Raw genomic sequence first — 18,229 nt, forward strand, 5'->3', positions numbered from 1 at the left:
ACCAACGCACTTGCAGTCTTCCAGTTTAACGCTACACTAATAGGCCTTTCACACCGCCGCAAAATCGGCGCTAGTTCTGGGCTTGTTCGGAGTTAGAGCCAGTGTTTTGGTTTCACACCGCCAGAGAGCCTGCTCCGGGCCGTAAAAACCGGGGGAACTCATACCCCAGGATTGAGCAGGGTTTGATAAGAACTGCTTGCGCGAACGGTTGGGGGAGGGATTATCCTGACCAACCAGAGCAACTCAAACCTCATGCCCGCCATATTTAAAAACACCGCTACTACGAGACGTAAACATAACATAATTACCGAACGTAGCGATCAAATTGACCGGCGAGAATACGCTATATGGGTCCTGTTTGCTTAAGAAAGCAAAGCGAGAGCCAACAAGTGTAAAAATAAGACGTATTCGCCGCTGTTGTTGTGCTTAAAGCTAGCGGTAGCTTTAGCGTTAGCCACAAGAGCAGCGGCGTCGGGTGACGTACACACACGTTTACAGTGACGTCATGACGTTGCTCTCTTGCCGGCTCCATGGCTGTCTCCGGTCGATGTGAAACCAACCGGTTCATAACTGGGATAAGGCTGTAACCAGTTTTGAACTGACCCCAACACCAGCCTGGAACTGACTCTTGGTTCATTTTGGTGTGAAAGGCCTATCAGTGCCACTCCGTGGAGACAGTCTCCCTGAATTAATTTGCAAACGCCAAAGTTTGAAACGCCCTTTTAATGAATTGTCTAATCTGTACACTGTCTCTGACATGTTATGATGGCAGTGCTCTCTGTTGTTATTGTAAGGTCAAAGTGGTAGGGATGTTCATTTCGGAAAAGCGGCGCCGTGTTTACAGAGGCAGTTTGAAAGTCTATTGCGCGGAGCAACGCTGTAAATATTAATGTTGTGCTCAACCCCTCTGTGCTGCTCTTGCTCTGCAGATATTGATGAGTGCGTCAATGAAACCATCTGTGGGAACCATGGCTTCTGCGAGAACACGGACGGCTCCTTCCGTTGCCAGTGTGACCAAGGCTACACCAACCCGCCAGGAGATATGAGCAAATGTGTTGGTGTGTAACCGCTCTCTGATATATACTCATTTTACATTATGACTCAAAAGATAAGTGTGATGATGGGCTCTTGTGCAAAATCATATGAAACACATGTGAAAATAAAAGCATTAAATTGATCCCGCTAACAAGTAATCCCTGGGTAGCCAAAATCCCATGTAATTTATTCCTTTGTTCCATAGAGCTCCATTGTTTAATAAAAAAACACATATCCGTACATCGTCCTACTTCTGTAAATACTATAGTGCACCAATTGTACATCTGCATCTGAAAATAGTCCTTAAAGAATGTTCTATCTATGTACACTTGTTTGAGTAATGTTTGTTAAAAAACCTTCATATTTGTTCATATTTGTTCATATTTGTGACTCGACATCATCATTGGTAACCAGTAGGCTTAGGGCTAAGAGCCACAGATTGAATAGAAAGGTCATAAAGTATTAAAAGACAGACTCACACTATTTTATTTTCAGTTTTATTCTTTTTAAAGTGTGCAACTGTGAATACTGTTTTGTCAACTTTATGAATAATAACTTTAAAAAATAAAATTCAGTTAAATGACTCGTCAAATAAAGGTTATTTTGTGTGACCTTGCCACGACCTTGTTGAGCGTGAGCCTGTGCGTACGTGCCTGATCCTCTACTGACCTGGCGCCCTCCTCTCCTGTCTCTCTCTCTCTCTCAGATGTGAATGAGTGTGCGATGAGCATGGCGCTGTGCGGGGAGGCCCTGTGTGAGAACTTCGATGGCAGCTTCCTGTGCATCTGCCCCAACGACAATGAGGAATTTGATCCCATCACCAGCCAGTGTCTCTCCCTGGGTAATAGGCGCAGGACTAGCACTCACACTGACTCGCAGGAATTAATTCTCCATCCCAACATTGGGAGACGGAGTTTTCCCTGATTTAATGAGCCGTCTCTCATTGTCCAAACAACAAGGGTGAAGAGGTGGTCATGGCTTAAGCCACGTCTCTCTTCGAGTATCTTTTTCGACCTGGCTGTTTCAATTTGTTTTATAGGCTAAGGCTATGGTTGGGTGGGTTGCCTGTCAACTTTTGTATTAGCCTAATCCCTTGAATGAATGATGAAGTAACACCTCCAGTGGAGCCAAGTAAATACCCAGAGGACCTTGTTACTGTAAACCCATTTCCTCACTAAGACAAACAGGGATAAGTTGTAGCTATTGGCCATTAGCGCTGAAGACACATTGCTGTCTTCGGTGCTATAATGATCGAAAGTGCAGAGGTTACAGATGCAAATACAGAAAAAGGCTGTTTGAGTCATGGAAATACTATGGCATCTCCAGCTTGATAGGCGTATGTGTACACAAATTGGGGCCGTATTTATATTAATAAGCGGCGCGCCCTCGGCAGGGATGTTGTTTCTTCTGCCTGGGCACTAAACCCCAGCTATGCCTTTGTGTACCTTTTTGCCACATTCCGCTGTTTGCTTTTGACGTGTGTTAATCAATCATGTGAGAGCGAATGGTGTGCTGACTCACATGCCAGTGTTTCCATTTGGCTAAGCCGGCAGCTTAAGGGTGAAATGCCTGAGCCCATGCCTTTGGACAAATGAGCAGGCTCAGCAGTGGCAGGCCAGGGGAATGCACTACCTGCTGGAGGCATGCGGATGAAGAGCAGGGGCCACTTGACACTGAAGTGTACAATCTGCTGTAACTTTTAAGTGCTGGAAGATTTGAAGTCAAGCGGTTCTATCAGTTAGCATTCGCCTTCCTCCCCAACTACTAAATCTCCATCACCTACAAAAGGTGTTTCTATGTAGCTAACAATGACCTCTGACCTCCCTGGCCCTAAAGAAATGCTTTCTTCTCTTCGCCTACAGATGATAGCAACATGAAACCCGACACTGGAGTGCCTCCTCCGTCCTCTCCCTCCACCGAGGAGAGGAAAGAGTGTTACTATAACTTGAATGACGCCAACTTCTGCGACAACGTCTTGTCTCGCAACGCCACCAAGCAGGAGTGCTGCTGCACGGTGGGGGCCGGCTGGGGGGACAACTGCGAGATCCACGCCTGTCCTGTCCCGGGAAGAGGTACAAAAGGAGGCAGATAAACAGAGTAAAGTTATATGCGATTGCCATTTTGTAGGTCTGCTTGAACCTCTGTCACTAATAAAGCCAACTTTTAATTTCCAGATGATTACAACCAATTGTGCCCTCATGGCAGTGGATTATTAAGCGGGCCTGTTTCCTCTACACAAAGTCTGGGAGAACAGCGGCCTTACACAGGTACTTCTTTCATAAATATTCACTTATTTTATTCATTTTTTGGGAGCTTTTATAGCTTCCCTCTGCACACAACTTTACATTGGCACAGAAAGATGCAATGTCAGCCTGTTTTACTTCCACCTGCGTACACTTTCAAAGCCAGGTAGACAGACATAATTCCTCACCACGTTTACGAGGCTGTCTCTACAGGGCGCCAGGGATTAATTGATACCTGCCTGCATACCCGACTAATTACTGTAGCCAAAGTGTTTTCAGACACAGTGTGTCGGTTGTTTTTCCAGGTCACTTGTAAAGTAATACAGAGGTGTGAATTTCTCTCTCCCCTCAGATGCAAATGAATGTGAGATGTTCGGATCAGACATTTGTAAGAATGGACAGTGTTCCAATCTCTTTTCCACCTATACCTGCTACTGTCGCTCGGGCTTCTACTATGACAACATCCGGCTCGAGTGTCTGGGTAAGAAATACACATTTGATTTTTAAGTTAACAATTGAAAACATCCTATCTGACAATAACAGATTGTCAGGAATGTCCTTTTAAAATATTCATATTCAAGATGACTAGTTATCTTTGGTTTATTCCAGTGTTTTGGCTGCTGTTATGAAGACCACATTTCCCTTTAACGTCATACCATCAAAAATAAAGTATTTTAAAGGTCTTCAGTTGGCATATATGTTAAAAAGTAATAAATGTATACAGTATACGAGAATAACATGATTGATGTTGCACCTTACTTATTTCAAGCACTTTTGAATGATATTTTCCTTCATAATGTAGTGTTTGTGTGCTTCTCTTTGTGAATCTGTTTCCAGATTACGATGAGTGTGGTTTTGGAAATGCCTGCGAGGACGGAGCATGTGTGAACACGGCCGGGTCTTTCAACTGTTTCTGCAGTCCTCCATTAGTCCTGGACAGCACACGCCGGCGCTGCATTGGCCTCAACAACACAGAAGGTGTGAAATTGAAATTACAGGTTCCAAAATGGTAGAATTATATTAAAGGTGGTGCTTAAAGAGCAGACCATTTTGTTTTTCACTAACACAATAAGATTTTGCTAATATATTTATTTACTTTCTGTTATTTAGTTCATGTTTTTTTTCCCTGCCTCATTGTCAATTCCTCGTACAGAAACTCTAGAGCCTGATCACGACGTGCACATGGATATTTGCTGGCAGCGTCTGGAGGGGGACAACATGTGTTCAGAACCCCTTCAGGGACGCAGGACCACGTACACAGAATGCTGCTGCCTGTACGGCATCGCCTGGAGTGGACAATGTGCCTTCTGTCCCAGGAGAGACTCTGGTGAGGAGGGGCACTAGCACATAGGATTACAATGTTTAAAGGAGAAGTAATTGATATGGTCCTTTTAGCTAACTTCCTGTCAGTGACTGCAGTTAGCAGTCCCCTCCCTCGTCCCTATGTCACCACCCCATGAACGTGCAGCCATCTTCGTCAAATAGTGCGCGATGGAGAGCAGCAAGTCATCGTCCACGGGCACTGAGACCCGCCTATTTATAGCACTCTGTCTCCTGTTTGGATAAAAACAAGCAGAATACTAAAAACGTTATCTGGCAATTACTGCAAAGCTGAATGACTGTTTAAGTGATTTAACACTTAAATTAACAAAAAAAATATCACTTACTTCTCCTTAATTTATTCCTGTCTTTATATTAACACATAACTGTTACTGATATCTAAAATGTGACTGAAAATATGCTCTTGTGCTGCGGTATTCAGAGGACTACGCAGTGATGTGCAACCTGCCTCGTAGGGGGGGCACGGACAGTCTGCGAGAGCGGCCAGGATATGAGTACGGCCTTGAGGGGCCAGAGGATCCTGTGGAGCCTTTTGTTCCTCCGTACTTTGACAGCTATGGAAACCCAGCAGGACCCTATGACGTTCCCGAGAGCGTTCCTCTCTTCAATGACAACGACTACAGCGTACCACAGCCACCTGCCCACGTCCCCGTTCTAAGACCACGGGAGCACCAGCCACGGCCAGTGGATGCCTACGGTGGTGGTGGGTATATGCATTAGTACACAGAGACAGTCTTTATTTAAGCAAGGTTTTGTTTCGATCCCACTGCTCTCATAGTGTTGTTTTTCAGCCTCAGCAGGCAGCAAGTTTTTCTGTGAAGAAGCTAACAAGTGTGTCGTATAAACTTGCTATGCGATGGTATGTCAATGTTGTGTTCAAGCTGCCACAACTTAAGCAAAGAAATCCTCTATGATTAGGTGTAAGATTTACTTAAGCGATAGAGCTAAATGTTCCATTTACAGTTTTGTGGCAAAATATTTTGTTATCTTCATATTAGAACATTCACACTGAAAAGCTATTATCGGCCGCATTAGTACCTCAATAGAAATGTGTATTTCTTTTTAATATTGAAGTATTATAAAATATGAACTATATAGTTCACTGTATTTAAAAGAGGTATGCAAAAAAAAAAGAGAGGTTGGTGAAGTCCCTTAAAAAAACAGTTCTTAACTAGTGACGTACTCTTCAGAAAACCTCTGAATTTGTGTTGTTATAAGGGATGTTTTTCTTTACCTGTATTGTCTTACACATTTCTTTGTCCAATCAGAGCGCTACCAGGGCTTCGAGGGTCTGCGAGCGGAGGAATGCGGGATCCTGAATGGCTGTGAAAACGGCCGCTGCGTTCGTGTGCGAGAAGGTTACACCTGCGACTGCTTCGACGGTTACGAATTTGACCTGAACCGGATGGCCTGTATAGGTGGGTTCTTTCCCCCCCCTGGCATCTTTTAATTAAGAGACCACCCAATTGTAGACTTTGTTCTCCAAGTGGAAATGTTCAGGGTCTTCCTTGAATCAATAGGGAATCAATCGCCTCATTTAAGCTGCTTTCAAAATGCGGTGTTGAATGTTGAACCTCAAACCGCAGTGAACTCCCCGCTCCAGCTTTGAGCCTTTCGGAGCCAGGTCTTGTATTGATTTAAGTGAGGTAACTCCTTGTGAAGTGTATCATCAAGCTCAAGGAGAAGCTTTTCATTTAACAACCTTGCATTAAGCTATATTTTATGGGAAACTAATGAAAGCAGCGTATACTCCTTCAAAACCATCGTATGTTACGCTCTGTTCTGGAATTCCCTAGTCACACGCTGCCAAGAGTAAGTAGGCCTTGAATCGCAGACACTCATCGTATTACACGAGATATAATATCTTTTAAGTGTACTTTGTTTGTTTTGTGAGAAAGCGAGACTGTCCTGTCGTAATGAAATGCTGTGATTACAATATGCTGTCTGCATCCACGCTTATCAGCTCCAAGGCCAGTAGTTTTCCCTAAAGAAAGTAATTGAATTCCAACACTGTGGAAAACACGTGGGAGCAGCGCAGCTAGGGCCATGCCTCCTTTTGTAAAATCAGCGCCAGTGATTCCCCCAGTGGAACATGACATAAACAGAAGGAGGGTCATTCCAGATTGACTTTGCTTTGAAAGGACAGTCAGACCTCCCGTGCCGAAAAGACGAAAGACAAATCACTCGAAGGCCAAAAAGGAAACATAATCCGATGCCTAGTTTAATTTGAACATCATTCTAAACAGTTCAAAGCTGGAGATGGCTGAGAATACAGGTTCCGATCGGATCCAGCCGACACGCAACATGACGGCATGTTTGACTGAAGTGAAGTTATACAAGACGAGATGTGAACCTTAGTTATATATTATAATGACATTGTCCGCAGCAACAGTCTCACCTATAGTTCCGTTTAGTGGCTGACTTATCACATCACATGATCTTTATCATCACATTGCAGCACTAACATTGTATAATTTATTTATTTTTTCTTCAGCACTTAAAGCACTTTTCTTCCATGTTAGTTTAACATTTGAGTGTCAAAATATTTTTTGGATTTTCAACACCATTTGCTGATGAAGTCTAAGGGACATGAAAGAAAAATATATGTTGATGATATGAGGGAAGGAAAGAAAGAAAGAAAGAAAGAAAGAAAGAAAGAAAGAAAGAAAGAAAGAAAGAAAGAAAGAAAGAAAGAAAGAAAGAAAGAAAGAAAGAAAGAAAGCAGAAAAGAAAGAAAGATGGGGGGAAAGAAGAGAGGAAGATGGAGGAGGGAAGGAAGGTTGCTTGCTTGCTTGGTTCAAGTAAAATTAGATGAATTGCTTAAGCATTCCAGTTTGCGGCCATGAGCATCTGCTCGGGATGGGTAATCTCCTCCTCTGACCAATCTCGTCATGTCTCCTTTTTCTTTCCCCGTAGACATCAACGAGTGCGAGGACATCAGCGACAAGGTGCCCCTGTGTCAGAACGGCCAGTGCAGCAACATGGAGGGCTCGTACAAGTGCACCTGTTTGCCGGGCTTCGTGGCCTCTGCCCAGCCACACAAATGCATCCCGGCCATTCCAGAGTCTGAGCTAGTCGCGGAGACAGGGAACTGAGACAGTGACGTTTTCTTTCACCTGAAACACCCGACACTCTGCCCTTTTTCCTCCAAAGGGTCTGGCACTAAACCTCCAACAGTTACGCTGAGACGTCCAAGCTCCTTTCCCTTACACACACACACCCACCCCCACCCCCACCCCCACCCCACACATACACATACACACACACACACACACACACGCAGAACACACGTAAACACACACACACATGCAAAACACAGTCATTCAGCCCCCGCCCCTCATGCACACTCAAGAGGAACTGTGCAGTGAATGTATTACATGGGATTTAGTATTCACCAGATATCCATTTTGCCTTAAAGGGATTTTGTGGACTGATCTTTTTGTATTCAGTAAAGCCCAGGCAATTTGATATGCAGATATATTTTTTTCCACCTAATTTTCTGTAACTTTCTTTCTCTTTTTTTGTGTTATTTATTTCAATTACATGACGGGCCTCTGCAAACTAAGAAAGCAAAACCTATTTCAGAGAGCACACTCGATTCCTCTTGTTTCATTCGTCTCACCAATTGACCTCGGAGACACAGCGTGGGGAGATAATAAATGTCTCTGGCAAAAGAGGGAATGTCCCGAGAAATCAGCCACTCGTAAATCAGCTTGTGCTTCGCTTGTCAAACCTCTCGCCAATATTTTCTCACTCAGTCATCGTAATTAGCATTGACCTTGGACTTAACGGACGCCAGGGCTCCGAAATTCAAAGAAAGAACCTGTTGTGTTTTTTTGGGTCCCACAGCTGCCTTTTCGATTCTTCAGAATATAAACTACAAGCTTAAGTTGGAGAATCTCTGGACCAAGATCTGGGAAGTCAACACACACGGCCAAACCGACACGTTAAAGAAATGTTCCGCCTTTACGTGGAACTGGAAAGACTGTAGATGTATATGATGATCTATGTGATGTTTAGAAAATGGTGCAATAGGTATACCCTGCCTTCCTTTGTTTGACACCATTTTTTAACATGGACTCGGTTGCTGATCCCGATATTTTGTTTCTTTTTCACCGCATTAACTTGTTTTACATTTCTGTACAAACCATGTGTACCACGACTTATCAAGTCTAGGTTGTAGCCTTACTTCTGAAACCACGGCAAGGTAAGTTAGTTTAACGTGATCCACACATATAACATTGCTTAAAGTAAGAGATATGTGTTATGTACCAGTGTCAAACAGGCAAAAACAATTCACATTCAGCTACTTTTGGTTCCCCAGATCAGATCACAGATCTCAAATCAGACCATTCCAATGTCCGCATCTCTGAATTCATGTAAAACAACACTCACAAAAGGCTTCGTTGGAGAGGTTTGATATATTTTGTACAGATCTAGTACTATGTATTATTTGTGTTACCTATTCTCTTAATGCATTATAGCACAACCAATATTTTGTCTGACATAAAGCATAAAATGTAAGATAAATCTGGCATTATAGCTTTGTAGATTTATACATGTCTGTAAAAAATGTTTTTTTTTTAAAGCATATCTTTTTATGTGTGAGGAGAGTGGCTGACACTGTACCAGAGGAACTGTGTGTGTATACCCTGCCCTGTGGAGCAGACAATGAAATATATTTTTTTGGAAGTGGCAGCACTGTTCTAATCACAGACATTTTCTCTCTTCAAGTTCAATACAAAGACAATGCTTTTGAAATGCGAAGGCTAACTCCTGTGCTTCACAACTTTATGGCTAAATGTTAGTAATTATGGACATTACTTCTTTTTAGTCTCTGTTTGATCCTTATGTCATGAATGTACCACAGACAGTATCTTGCCTACTCATTTGGTTTCTGAACTCCGACTCATACATTATAGTCTTTTGTTATTCAGGTATAAAAAAAGAATACTGACATTATTTCTCTAATAAAATGAATCCACTCAAGAAATCTCAGCAGCGACATGAAAGCCTACTTCTATCTTTGGAGGATGACTTAAGTTGATGACTCATTCCCTTCACTTGCGTTCATGACCTATAAACCTGCAGTTGCACAAAAGTTTCCACTCGATGTCCACCGCTCTTATAGTTTACTGTGCTGTTCACATCATCGCCTGAACCGGACCTGAAGTTGTGTAACATTTAGGTCAGAGTTGATATATTTAAAGCCTTTCAATACCGCAAATAACTTAATAAAATGTCTTGTTGTAAAGCTGTGGTCATTGAAAATACCATGCTCATTCATTTTGTTTACCTCTTGACTGTCATCACTATCAGTCATCGAAATAAAAACATAAAAATATCAATGTGTTTGATCATTTACTTGTGGAACTCAACACACCTTGCATTTACCACATATCACAAAACAAGAGCAGTAAGTGTAAGTTGGGGTATGTTAGGCTATATATTAAGACTGCTAAACTAGTACTAAGTACAATGTTTTAAGGGAAAAGTGTTCATCTGTAATGTTGTTGTAGCTACCAAATACAAAATGTAGTACAGTAAATGGTAGGGGAGACCCGGTACAGTTGTAACACGGGACGGTTGTAACACCTTGAATTCCTCCAATCAGAAACAAGCTAGAGTGATGACACTCACTGTGCTCGTGCTCCGTCAGTTTCCCTCCTTTCTTTCAAAAGGAGAGTCACATCAGATACTTCAAGAAGAAGTTATCAACAAAAGTCTGTTATTGAGGTAAAACATACTTTTTTGGATTCTGTCCTTAATCCAAACAAGTATTATTGGAATCACTGTTTTGTAAGCTAAAAGTAAAAATGGCTAACAAGTGTCAAACTAATATTCAAACTAGCTCACATGAGATGAAAACATGGTTGGTGATACTGGGACAGTTGTAACACCCTATTACAATTAACACACACAATTAAATAATTTCATCAGATACCTGTTTGAGGTAGTGAGTCTTGGCCTTGATCTCATGTTTGAGGTTGTGTGTTATAATCATTAAATCAATCTCATGTTTGAGGATGTATGATCTATACTCAATAAAACATTTCTTGTAGGCCTATTGTAATTTGATATTTTTTGTCATGCAGTATGAAAAAAGGTAATGATTACTTAAAACAAGAAATTAATAGTCAATAATATGACTGATCAATAATATATTTCATTTTGAGTATATGATTGATTAATTCTGAATATTTTAGACATGTTACAACTGTCCCTGACATGCGTTACAAATGTCCCTGTATACTGGGACAGTTGTAACAGTAGAGAGTCTGTATTATAATTAATTTTGCAACCTTTACACATTTCATAAAACCACTTAAATACATTGTTTCAGTAGCTAACAGATTGAAGTTTATAGTATAACAAATTGGTTACTCTAGTTTAAATAGTTTTGGATTTATCGCAAAAATTGCAAAAAGTGTTACAACTGTACCTGGTCTCCCCTACAATATGTTATACTTTGAGGGTATTTCAAAACTAGTCTACTTGAAAAACACATTACTTTTCTATTGGACTATGGATATTTATGACACAAAGCCTATATCCTCCACAATCTTTACACTATAAGAAGTCTGATAAAGTTATAGAAAATATCTGTTGGTTTCAAAAAGAGAACAAAAAATGAGAATTAAATGATTTATTATACTATATCTCCCTCTAGTGGACAAATAGAATAGCATATCGCAGCTCTACTTTTCCAGTCCTCTCCATACCTTTTTTCCCATTGGTTAACCGGATATATTCCAGCGGAATTCTGGGAAAATGTGTTCCCCCTTAACGCCATGCCTGCATGAATAATGCAGCGGAATACACCTCCCAGAAACCACTTCGTCTAATACGTGTTTCGTTGACTTGAGCTACAGCCTCTCGTGCTGTCGCTGTGTGGCTAATGTAAATCTCTGACTGGTCCATGGATTAAACAATAATTTGAGGCCATAGAGACCGTTATTAACTTGTTTTTGTTGTGGTTTGGGATGCCGCCTTTTGACGAGTGAGAAAGTAGCAAGCTAGGATAAGTATGTTATCGATTTAAACGTCTTAATAGCTTGGCGACAATGTAACACATACTATGTCTGATAAAATAAGTAGAAAAGGTACGACATTCACTGTCATTATTGCCTGTTTTGACATACATTATTGAGAACTGATACCTAGTGCTACATTGCTAGATATTGCCCAAGACTGTAGCCTACAGTACCACTATTAAATAGTTATTTACTATCTTATAGCCTATTTAGGTAGTGTAGTGTAGTGCAAAATATTAGACTTGTCTTGGAAGGGGTCTGGTCATTTTATTGCAGATTTTTATTTCCTAATGGCAAGTGAAGAATGCACAGCACAGAGGAACACAACAGGGAACACTTCAACACTACGAAACAGGAAAATATGTCCCACCTCAGGAAATAACTCACTAGTCGAAAAGGACAAAAGCAGTCAATGTTTGTCAGAAGATGACACCCTGTCCTCGAATGGGACATCTGCTCAGTATTCGGCTAGAGGAAATGTCAATAAAGATCTCACAAGCAGAGTGCTGCTCATGTTGGTGGTGGGGCTGTCTTTCTCCACACGCCTCCACAAGATAACAGAGCCCCCTCATGTGTGGTGAGTAAAGTAAAATCCCTTTTCTTGCACCCATTTGGGCAAATAATGTTGTGCATGTTAATGTGCCATATTTATATTGATTTGTTTTCTACACAATGATTGGCTTTGATGTTACAGCTGGGATGAGACGCACTTTGGTAAGATGGGAAGCTACTACATCAACAGGACCTTCTTTTTCGATGTCCATCCTCCTCTTGGAAAAGTGAGATGGCACCCTATCCCCTTTGTCTAAGCTGGCATGTCCTTGTGGGGGGGATATGAATATTGTAATGATATTCCTCCTGTACTCTGTTGCAGATGCTGATAGGTCTCGCCGGTTACATGAGCGGTTACGATGGCACCTTTCCTTTTTTAAAGCCGGGAGATAAATATGAACAGCACAACTACTGGGGGATGAGAGGAGTATGTCGCTTTAGTTTTCACACTTTAAAACATTCCCCTTTATAAGTTGATAATGCAGTTTGTACTGTATAGTCACTGTCACAACTTCAAAAGGATGAGACATATTAAAGTTGCTGATGTCTGTCCTGCTTCTTCTGTCCACTACAGCTTTGTGCCGTGTTGGGCTCCTTTCTCCCCATCTTTGCCTACCTCATTGTGCTGGAGTTGTCGCGGTCTCACACTGCTGCTCTCATCACTGCCACCCTTCTAATATTTGGTGAGTATGTCCACATTTCTTTTCATTTATTATCCATACTGGCCATTGTTTTCATTGAATGCCTCTTGTGCCATTCTTACTAATAGCTATTGTGATAAACAGCAAGTGTTTCTTGTACCTTAAGAACAATATTTAAATTGCAAACTATTCAATGCATCCAGATCCACATGACTTGCAGCGTTCATCATGCATTAATCGTGTGTAGTCAGGAGAATGACTTTGTGATTTGTTTCACCCTCCTGACAGACACCGGCTGTATCACCATTTCCCAGTATATCCTGCTAGACCCTATACTCATGTTCTTCATCATGGCAGCAGTGCTGAGCATGGTCAAGTTCAACCAGCAGATATACAGGTGGGGCACCAATGGAACTGGTTTTGTGGTGTTTCTGTCTTGTCCTCCTGTGCGATATTGTGATTATTTTTTATCAATAATAAATAGATTTAGACCTTGCTTTGGAAGTCTTGTGATGGGCATCTGTCTTAAAAGATTGTTGACCAAATGATTAACTGATTGCTCAATAAAAGTGATGGATTAATCCACATGATAAAATAATTGTACTTTCGCTACAGTCCTAAAGCAGTCCCACACTGTCTCCCAACAAAAAACAAATTGTGCTTTTAAAGTAGTAAAATTACACATCCTCCTTGCTTGCTTTTGTTTTCAGCCCCTTTACTGCCTCCTGGTGGCTGTGGCTGGTACTGACTGGTGTTAGCCTTGCTGGGGCATTGGGGGTGAAGTTTGTGGGTCTGTTTGTCATCCTGCTGGTGGGACTGAACACAGTCTGGGACCTCTGGAGACTCTTGGGAGACCTGAGCCTCTCACTGGTAAACTGCAGTATATTTTTCGTGGTACTACTGGTAACCGATAGCGTGTCAATAAGTAAAGCTAGAGGTTCGGCTCTTCTCACCTGATTGTTGTTCTGGCTGCAGGTGGACATTGCCAAGCACTTAATGGCTCGGGCTTTTGGACTCATTCTGCTTCCGCTCCTGCTCTACGTTACAATATTTGCGATCCACTTTGTGGTGTTGAACAAAAGGTACGTCTGAGTGAGTGGTATATATTACGGATTCAGAGTGATTACTGGTCATCGCATTGAATACTGCAAGGGGTGACCTTGCTGCATTGTTTGGGTCTTTGTGATTGTTTTCTCTCACCAGTGGACCAGGAGATGGTTTCTTCAGTTCGGCATTTCAGTCTCGGCTAATTGGGAACAATCTACACAATGCATCCATGCCTGAGTGTGAGTCCCAACATGTTGCAGCTGTGTTTACTAAAAGACACAAATGAGAAAATGGAAAAAGGAGGAAGTGAACTATTTACTGTCATTATAAAGTACCATTTCACAGGTTTTATTATTTTTATGCTTGATTCTATTGTTGGCTAGTGTGCTGATTCCTTGCCACTTCAAATAAATGTCTAATTCAAATGTAATTATTTCTTGTGTTTTGTAATGATGCAAGCCGAAAAACAATTGTCTTATCTTTTGATGCAGACCTGGCATACGGCTCCACCATCACAGTCAAAAACCTCCGTATCGCTGGAGGCTATTTGCACTCTCATTGGCACTTATACCCAGAGGGAGTGGGAGCAAAGCAGCAGCAGGTCAGGCTAAAGGTTCAAGTGTGAACCCTTCTTAAGCATAATTAAATATGCCTACATCTGTGATAATTGTATTCATTATAAATAGACAGTGTTCTCTAATCTTTCCTTGTTCAGGTGACATCCTATCTCCACAAGGACTACAACAACTTATGGCTGGTTCACAGACAGGATTATAATGAATGTGAGAGGATGAGGTGGATTTACTGTGTAGAAATACCAATAGTGTTTTGCAGTCATAAGTAAGTGATGTGTTAGCCATTGTTAATCCCTATTGTTTATATCCGTTAAGCTCAACCAAGGACGCCCGATCTGGTTCGTCATGGTGACATCATTCGATTGGAGCACAAAGAGTAAGTGTCATGGCTACACAGGGTGGTGAAATTAAAAACTTATTATTTAAATAGCTGCAGCTAATGATTGAGATGAGTCAGTCAGTGTCTCTCCAAATTAAATGATGTGCAAGTTTATTCGATGACCCAATTTTCCTGGTCTTTTTCAGAACAACCCGTAACCTTCACTGTCACCTCCATGAGGCCCCACTGACCAAGAAACACTTCCAGGTTACAGGCTATGGCATTGTGAGTAGGCCCGTAACATAAAGATGCACAAACAAACATAAAGATGACTAATTTCTTATTTCACTTAACTACTCTGTATATTCTTATTGTCATTATGCATTTGTCCACTTTTGTCCTGTTACCCAGAACGCCACAGGTGACGTCAACGACCTATGGCAGGTGGAGGTGTGCGGAGGTCGGCGGGGTGACCTAGTGAAGGTGCTACGCAGCAAAGTCCGCTTTCTGCACCGAGCTACCGGCTGTGTGCTTTACTCCTCCGGCAAGACTCTCCCAAAGTGGTACAGTAAAACTATTTTTCTCTGCCCTGACTGACATATTGTGTGTGTGTGTGTGTGTGTGTGTGTGTGTGTGTGTGTGTGTGTGTGTGTGTGTGTGTGTGTGTGTGTGTGTGTGTGTGTGTGTGTGTGTGTGTGTGTGTGTGTGTGTGTGTGTGTGTGTGTGTGTGTGTGTGTGTGTGTGTGTGTGTGTGTGTGTGTGTGTGTGTGTGTGTGTGTGTGTGTGTACATGGAGTTAAAAAAAGCTTTGTTTGTGTTCAGGGGCTGGGAACAGGTAGAGGTGACCTGTAGTCCATACCTGAAGGAGACTCCGAGCTCTCAGTGGAACATTGAAGATCACATCAATCCCAAATGTAAGGATCAACACGTTCCTTCTTTATACTTTATGACGTCAAACACTAACCAACACTTTTATCTTCTCCTCTCGTATGTTCTGGCAGTGCCCAACATCAGTTTGTCTGTGCTCAAGCCCCATTTCTTGGAGATCTTACTGGAGTCTCACATTGTTATGATAAGAGTAGGTAAACAATGAGGAAAGACGTTAATTTGTCTGATCTGAAAGAATGTTTTTTTTTTCCATTAATAATTGTTCAAATTAATTTTTAGGGCAACAGCGGCTTGAAACCCAAGGACAATGAGATGAATTCAAAACCCTGGCATTGGCCCATCAACTATCAGGTGTGTTGACTGATCTACATTATGATATATTACATTTTTTGTGACACTAAACATAAATGCATACCTACTTTTAGCCTTGTTCATTTGTGCAAAGGGTTTGAGGTTCTCTGGAGTGAATGACACCGAGTACCGTGTTTACCTGCTGGGGAACCCTGTAAGTCTGTCTAATTGTTTTTCCTGTTATTGCTCTTATTGTCTGACCAGTGCACATCGATGATTAAATACTCTTTTATTACATTCAGGTTGTTTGGTGGATAAACCTGGCCAGTTTGGGATTGTACCTTATCATGGTGGTAGTGGCGTCCATTGCCCTACAAAGAGGTTTCTCATTGGGCCAAAAAAGAATAGGTATATGTTTATTGACAGTGATGATGGTGATCGTGGTAGCAGTAGAAAGACGATTTAAATGTCAAATAAATGTTGGTTCTCTGCTCTGGCTTTTAGATCACTCGCTTGTGCTCAAGAGAGAAGGAGGACTGCTACTCCTCGGTTGGCTGCTACACTATGTACCTTTTTACTCTATGGGCCGTGTCCTCTACTATCACCACTACTTCCCTGCAATGCTCTTTAGCAGCATGCTAACAGGTAACACATCGCACTGTGTTTTGTCCAATTGGGGCCCACAGTGTCAGACTTTGAAAACCACTGATACAGACAAAGCGGTCATGTTGCTCAGGGGGATTCTGGATAAAGCATTCTGTTTGTTCTTGACAGGAATAACATTAGACGTTCTGTTGAAAAGCACTGACCTGCTACTACGCCCACCATATTCTGACTGGCTGCAGAGAGTCGGACAGATGGTACTTTTGTTCAGTGTTCTCTACAGGTGAGACGAATAGCAGAGAAATTAACGTGAAGGGAAAATGTTATTGTAGTTACTTACTCACTCAGTTATAAACATCAGTATATGATGTTTGTTGAATTTATTGGCATAATCTCTACTGTATTATCTCCTTATGTTATTATAAAATAACCTAAGCACACATTTTCAAGTTTAAAGGTGCTTAGTTTACTTTGTGCTTTGTTAACTGTATTCTATTCTCCCTCTGTTAGTTTCTATCTGTTCCAACCCCTCTCCTATGGAATGACGGGTCCTCTGGCACACGAGCCTGGCAGTGCCATGGCTGGCCTCAAGTGGATGGAATCCTGGGAGTTTTAGCTAGCTTTGTACGAAAGTGGACGCTCACAATGCGATGACTGACTTTAATCAACCATAATGTGATTCAATGTGAGTCTAACACAGAAGAGATCATTTTAATAAGGTACTGACCGTACACACTACTATAGAATCTCTACCTGGCCAAGTATGTGTCTCAACATTTCCAATTATTGTAGACTATATTGTGTAAAGCAGGCTTTATAAGACGTACCTGGATCAGTGCAATATGAAAGCCAGCGTGTTGTGAATATAGATCTCTAGACACTACCAAGCAGCCTTAACTCACAGCACATCCTACATCCTGGACTTGTGTATTTGTTTACTTTATGACACAATAATAAGCTTAAGTGCCTGAAAGGAACCAATGAAATTGAAACTGGAAAAGTTCAAATGCTGCGTCTGTTCATCAGTTTTAAAGAAAACACATTTTGTTATTCTTAGTTAGCAGAGACTGTATTTTTGTTTGTGATTGTCTAGATCTTAGTGCCTGGTATTATTTTTAACTTGGTGGCTTCTGTTTTTACATGATAAGACTACTACTGACTCTCAGTGTGACATGTGTATTTATGTAGGATCAATAAACTCATCATATTCTTGTAGTCTTTGCTTGTGTTCATCTTATTATAAATAATATTTCATTTTATTTAACTTAAGTTGTCTGTGTGGACCACACTTACACCTTAAAACAGAAATTGTGTTTGGTAATATTTGAATAAACCTGTAGACTACTTAGAGACACTTTGAGATAATTTTTACAAGCGGTTCTGAACAAGAGGCAAAAATACATTACAGCCTACAGGCAAAGACAGAAGGCTACAGTAACAAAATCAGTGATTTTAAACAAATTAAGAATATATACAAAAGTTCGTTTTGTATGGTAATGTAGATGAGATTAATACCATAAAAATGTACTCCATGATAAAGTAGGCTATAATAATGACTTCCACTCTGCAATAAACCTAAACCATGACCTAAACCTGTGGGCCGCCTGGTGGCGTTTCTGTAAATTGCGCCGGTACACGTCAACTCCGGGGACGGTTGGTCT

The 18,229-nt window shown here is 41.4% G+C and overlaps 2 protein-coding genes across 5 annotated transcripts in view; both read left to right on the forward strand.

Annotated features, from left to right (window-relative positions):
• Nucleotides 1-9,967, forward strand: part of LOC307262246 (latent-transforming growth factor beta-binding protein 2-like) — an 86,590-nt gene extending 76,623 nt beyond the window's left edge. For all 4 annotated transcript variants that reach the window (XM_080043065.1, XM_080043067.1, XM_080043066.1 and 1 more), the window contains 10 exons: nt 930-1,058; nt 1,742-1,876; nt 2,898-3,107; nt 3,210-3,302; nt 3,631-3,759; nt 4,116-4,256; nt 4,432-4,605; nt 5,041-5,322; nt 5,888-6,037; nt 7,536-9,967. In XM_080043065.1, coding sequence (XP_079899191.1) covers nt 930-1,058; nt 1,742-1,876; nt 2,898-3,107; nt 3,210-3,302; nt 3,631-3,759; nt 4,116-4,256; nt 4,432-4,605; nt 5,041-5,322; nt 5,888-6,037; nt 7,536-7,714 — 1,622 coding nt within the window. In that variant the 3' untranslated portion in view covers nt 7,715-9,967. The remainder of the gene's footprint in view (nt 1-929; nt 1,059-1,741; nt 1,877-2,897; nt 3,108-3,209; nt 3,303-3,630; nt 3,760-4,115; nt 4,257-4,431; nt 4,606-5,040; nt 5,323-5,887; nt 6,038-7,535) is intronic.
• Nucleotides 9,968-11,518: 1,551 nt separating this feature from the next.
• On the forward strand, nt 11,519-17,728 carry pomt2 (protein-O-mannosyltransferase 2). Its single transcript, XM_080042779.1, has 21 exons — nt 11,519-12,230; nt 12,348-12,432; nt 12,528-12,632; nt 12,780-12,888; nt 13,135-13,243; nt 13,557-13,716; nt 13,822-13,928; nt 14,050-14,132; nt 14,385-14,494; nt 14,609-14,675; nt 14,784-14,844; nt 14,994-15,072; nt 15,199-15,350; nt 15,609-15,700; nt 15,788-15,864; nt 15,954-16,025; nt 16,120-16,179; nt 16,268-16,373; nt 16,470-16,610; nt 16,740-16,851; nt 17,079-17,728. The coding sequence occupies exons 1-21, from the start codon at nt 11,944-11,946 to the stop codon at nt 17,182-17,184; spliced, it is 2,280 nt and encodes a 759-aa protein (XP_079898905.1). The 5' UTR covers nt 11,519-11,943; the 3' UTR covers nt 17,185-17,728.
• Nucleotides 17,729-18,229: the final 501 nt, after the last annotated feature.

The sequence above is a fragment of the Ammodytes marinus genome (assembly GCF_949987685.1).
Source record: "Ammodytes marinus genome assembly, chromosome: 15".
Classification (NCBI taxonomy): Eukaryota; Metazoa; Chordata; class Actinopteri; order Uranoscopiformes; family Ammodytidae; genus Ammodytes; species Ammodytes marinus.

Coding starts and splice junctions, on each gene's coding strand:
- pomt2 (XM_080042779.1), top strand. CDS start 11,944: ATGGCAAGTGAAGAATGCACAGCACAGAGGAACACAACAGGGAACACT. Junction 12,433..12,527: donor TCCATCCTCCTCTTGGAAAA/GTGAGATGGCAC, acceptor ACTCTGTTGCAG/ATGCTGATAGGTCTCGCCGG. Junction 12,889..13,134: donor TGCCACCCTTCTAATATTTG/GTGAGTATGTCC, acceptor CCCTCCTGACAG/ACACCGGCTGTATCACCATT.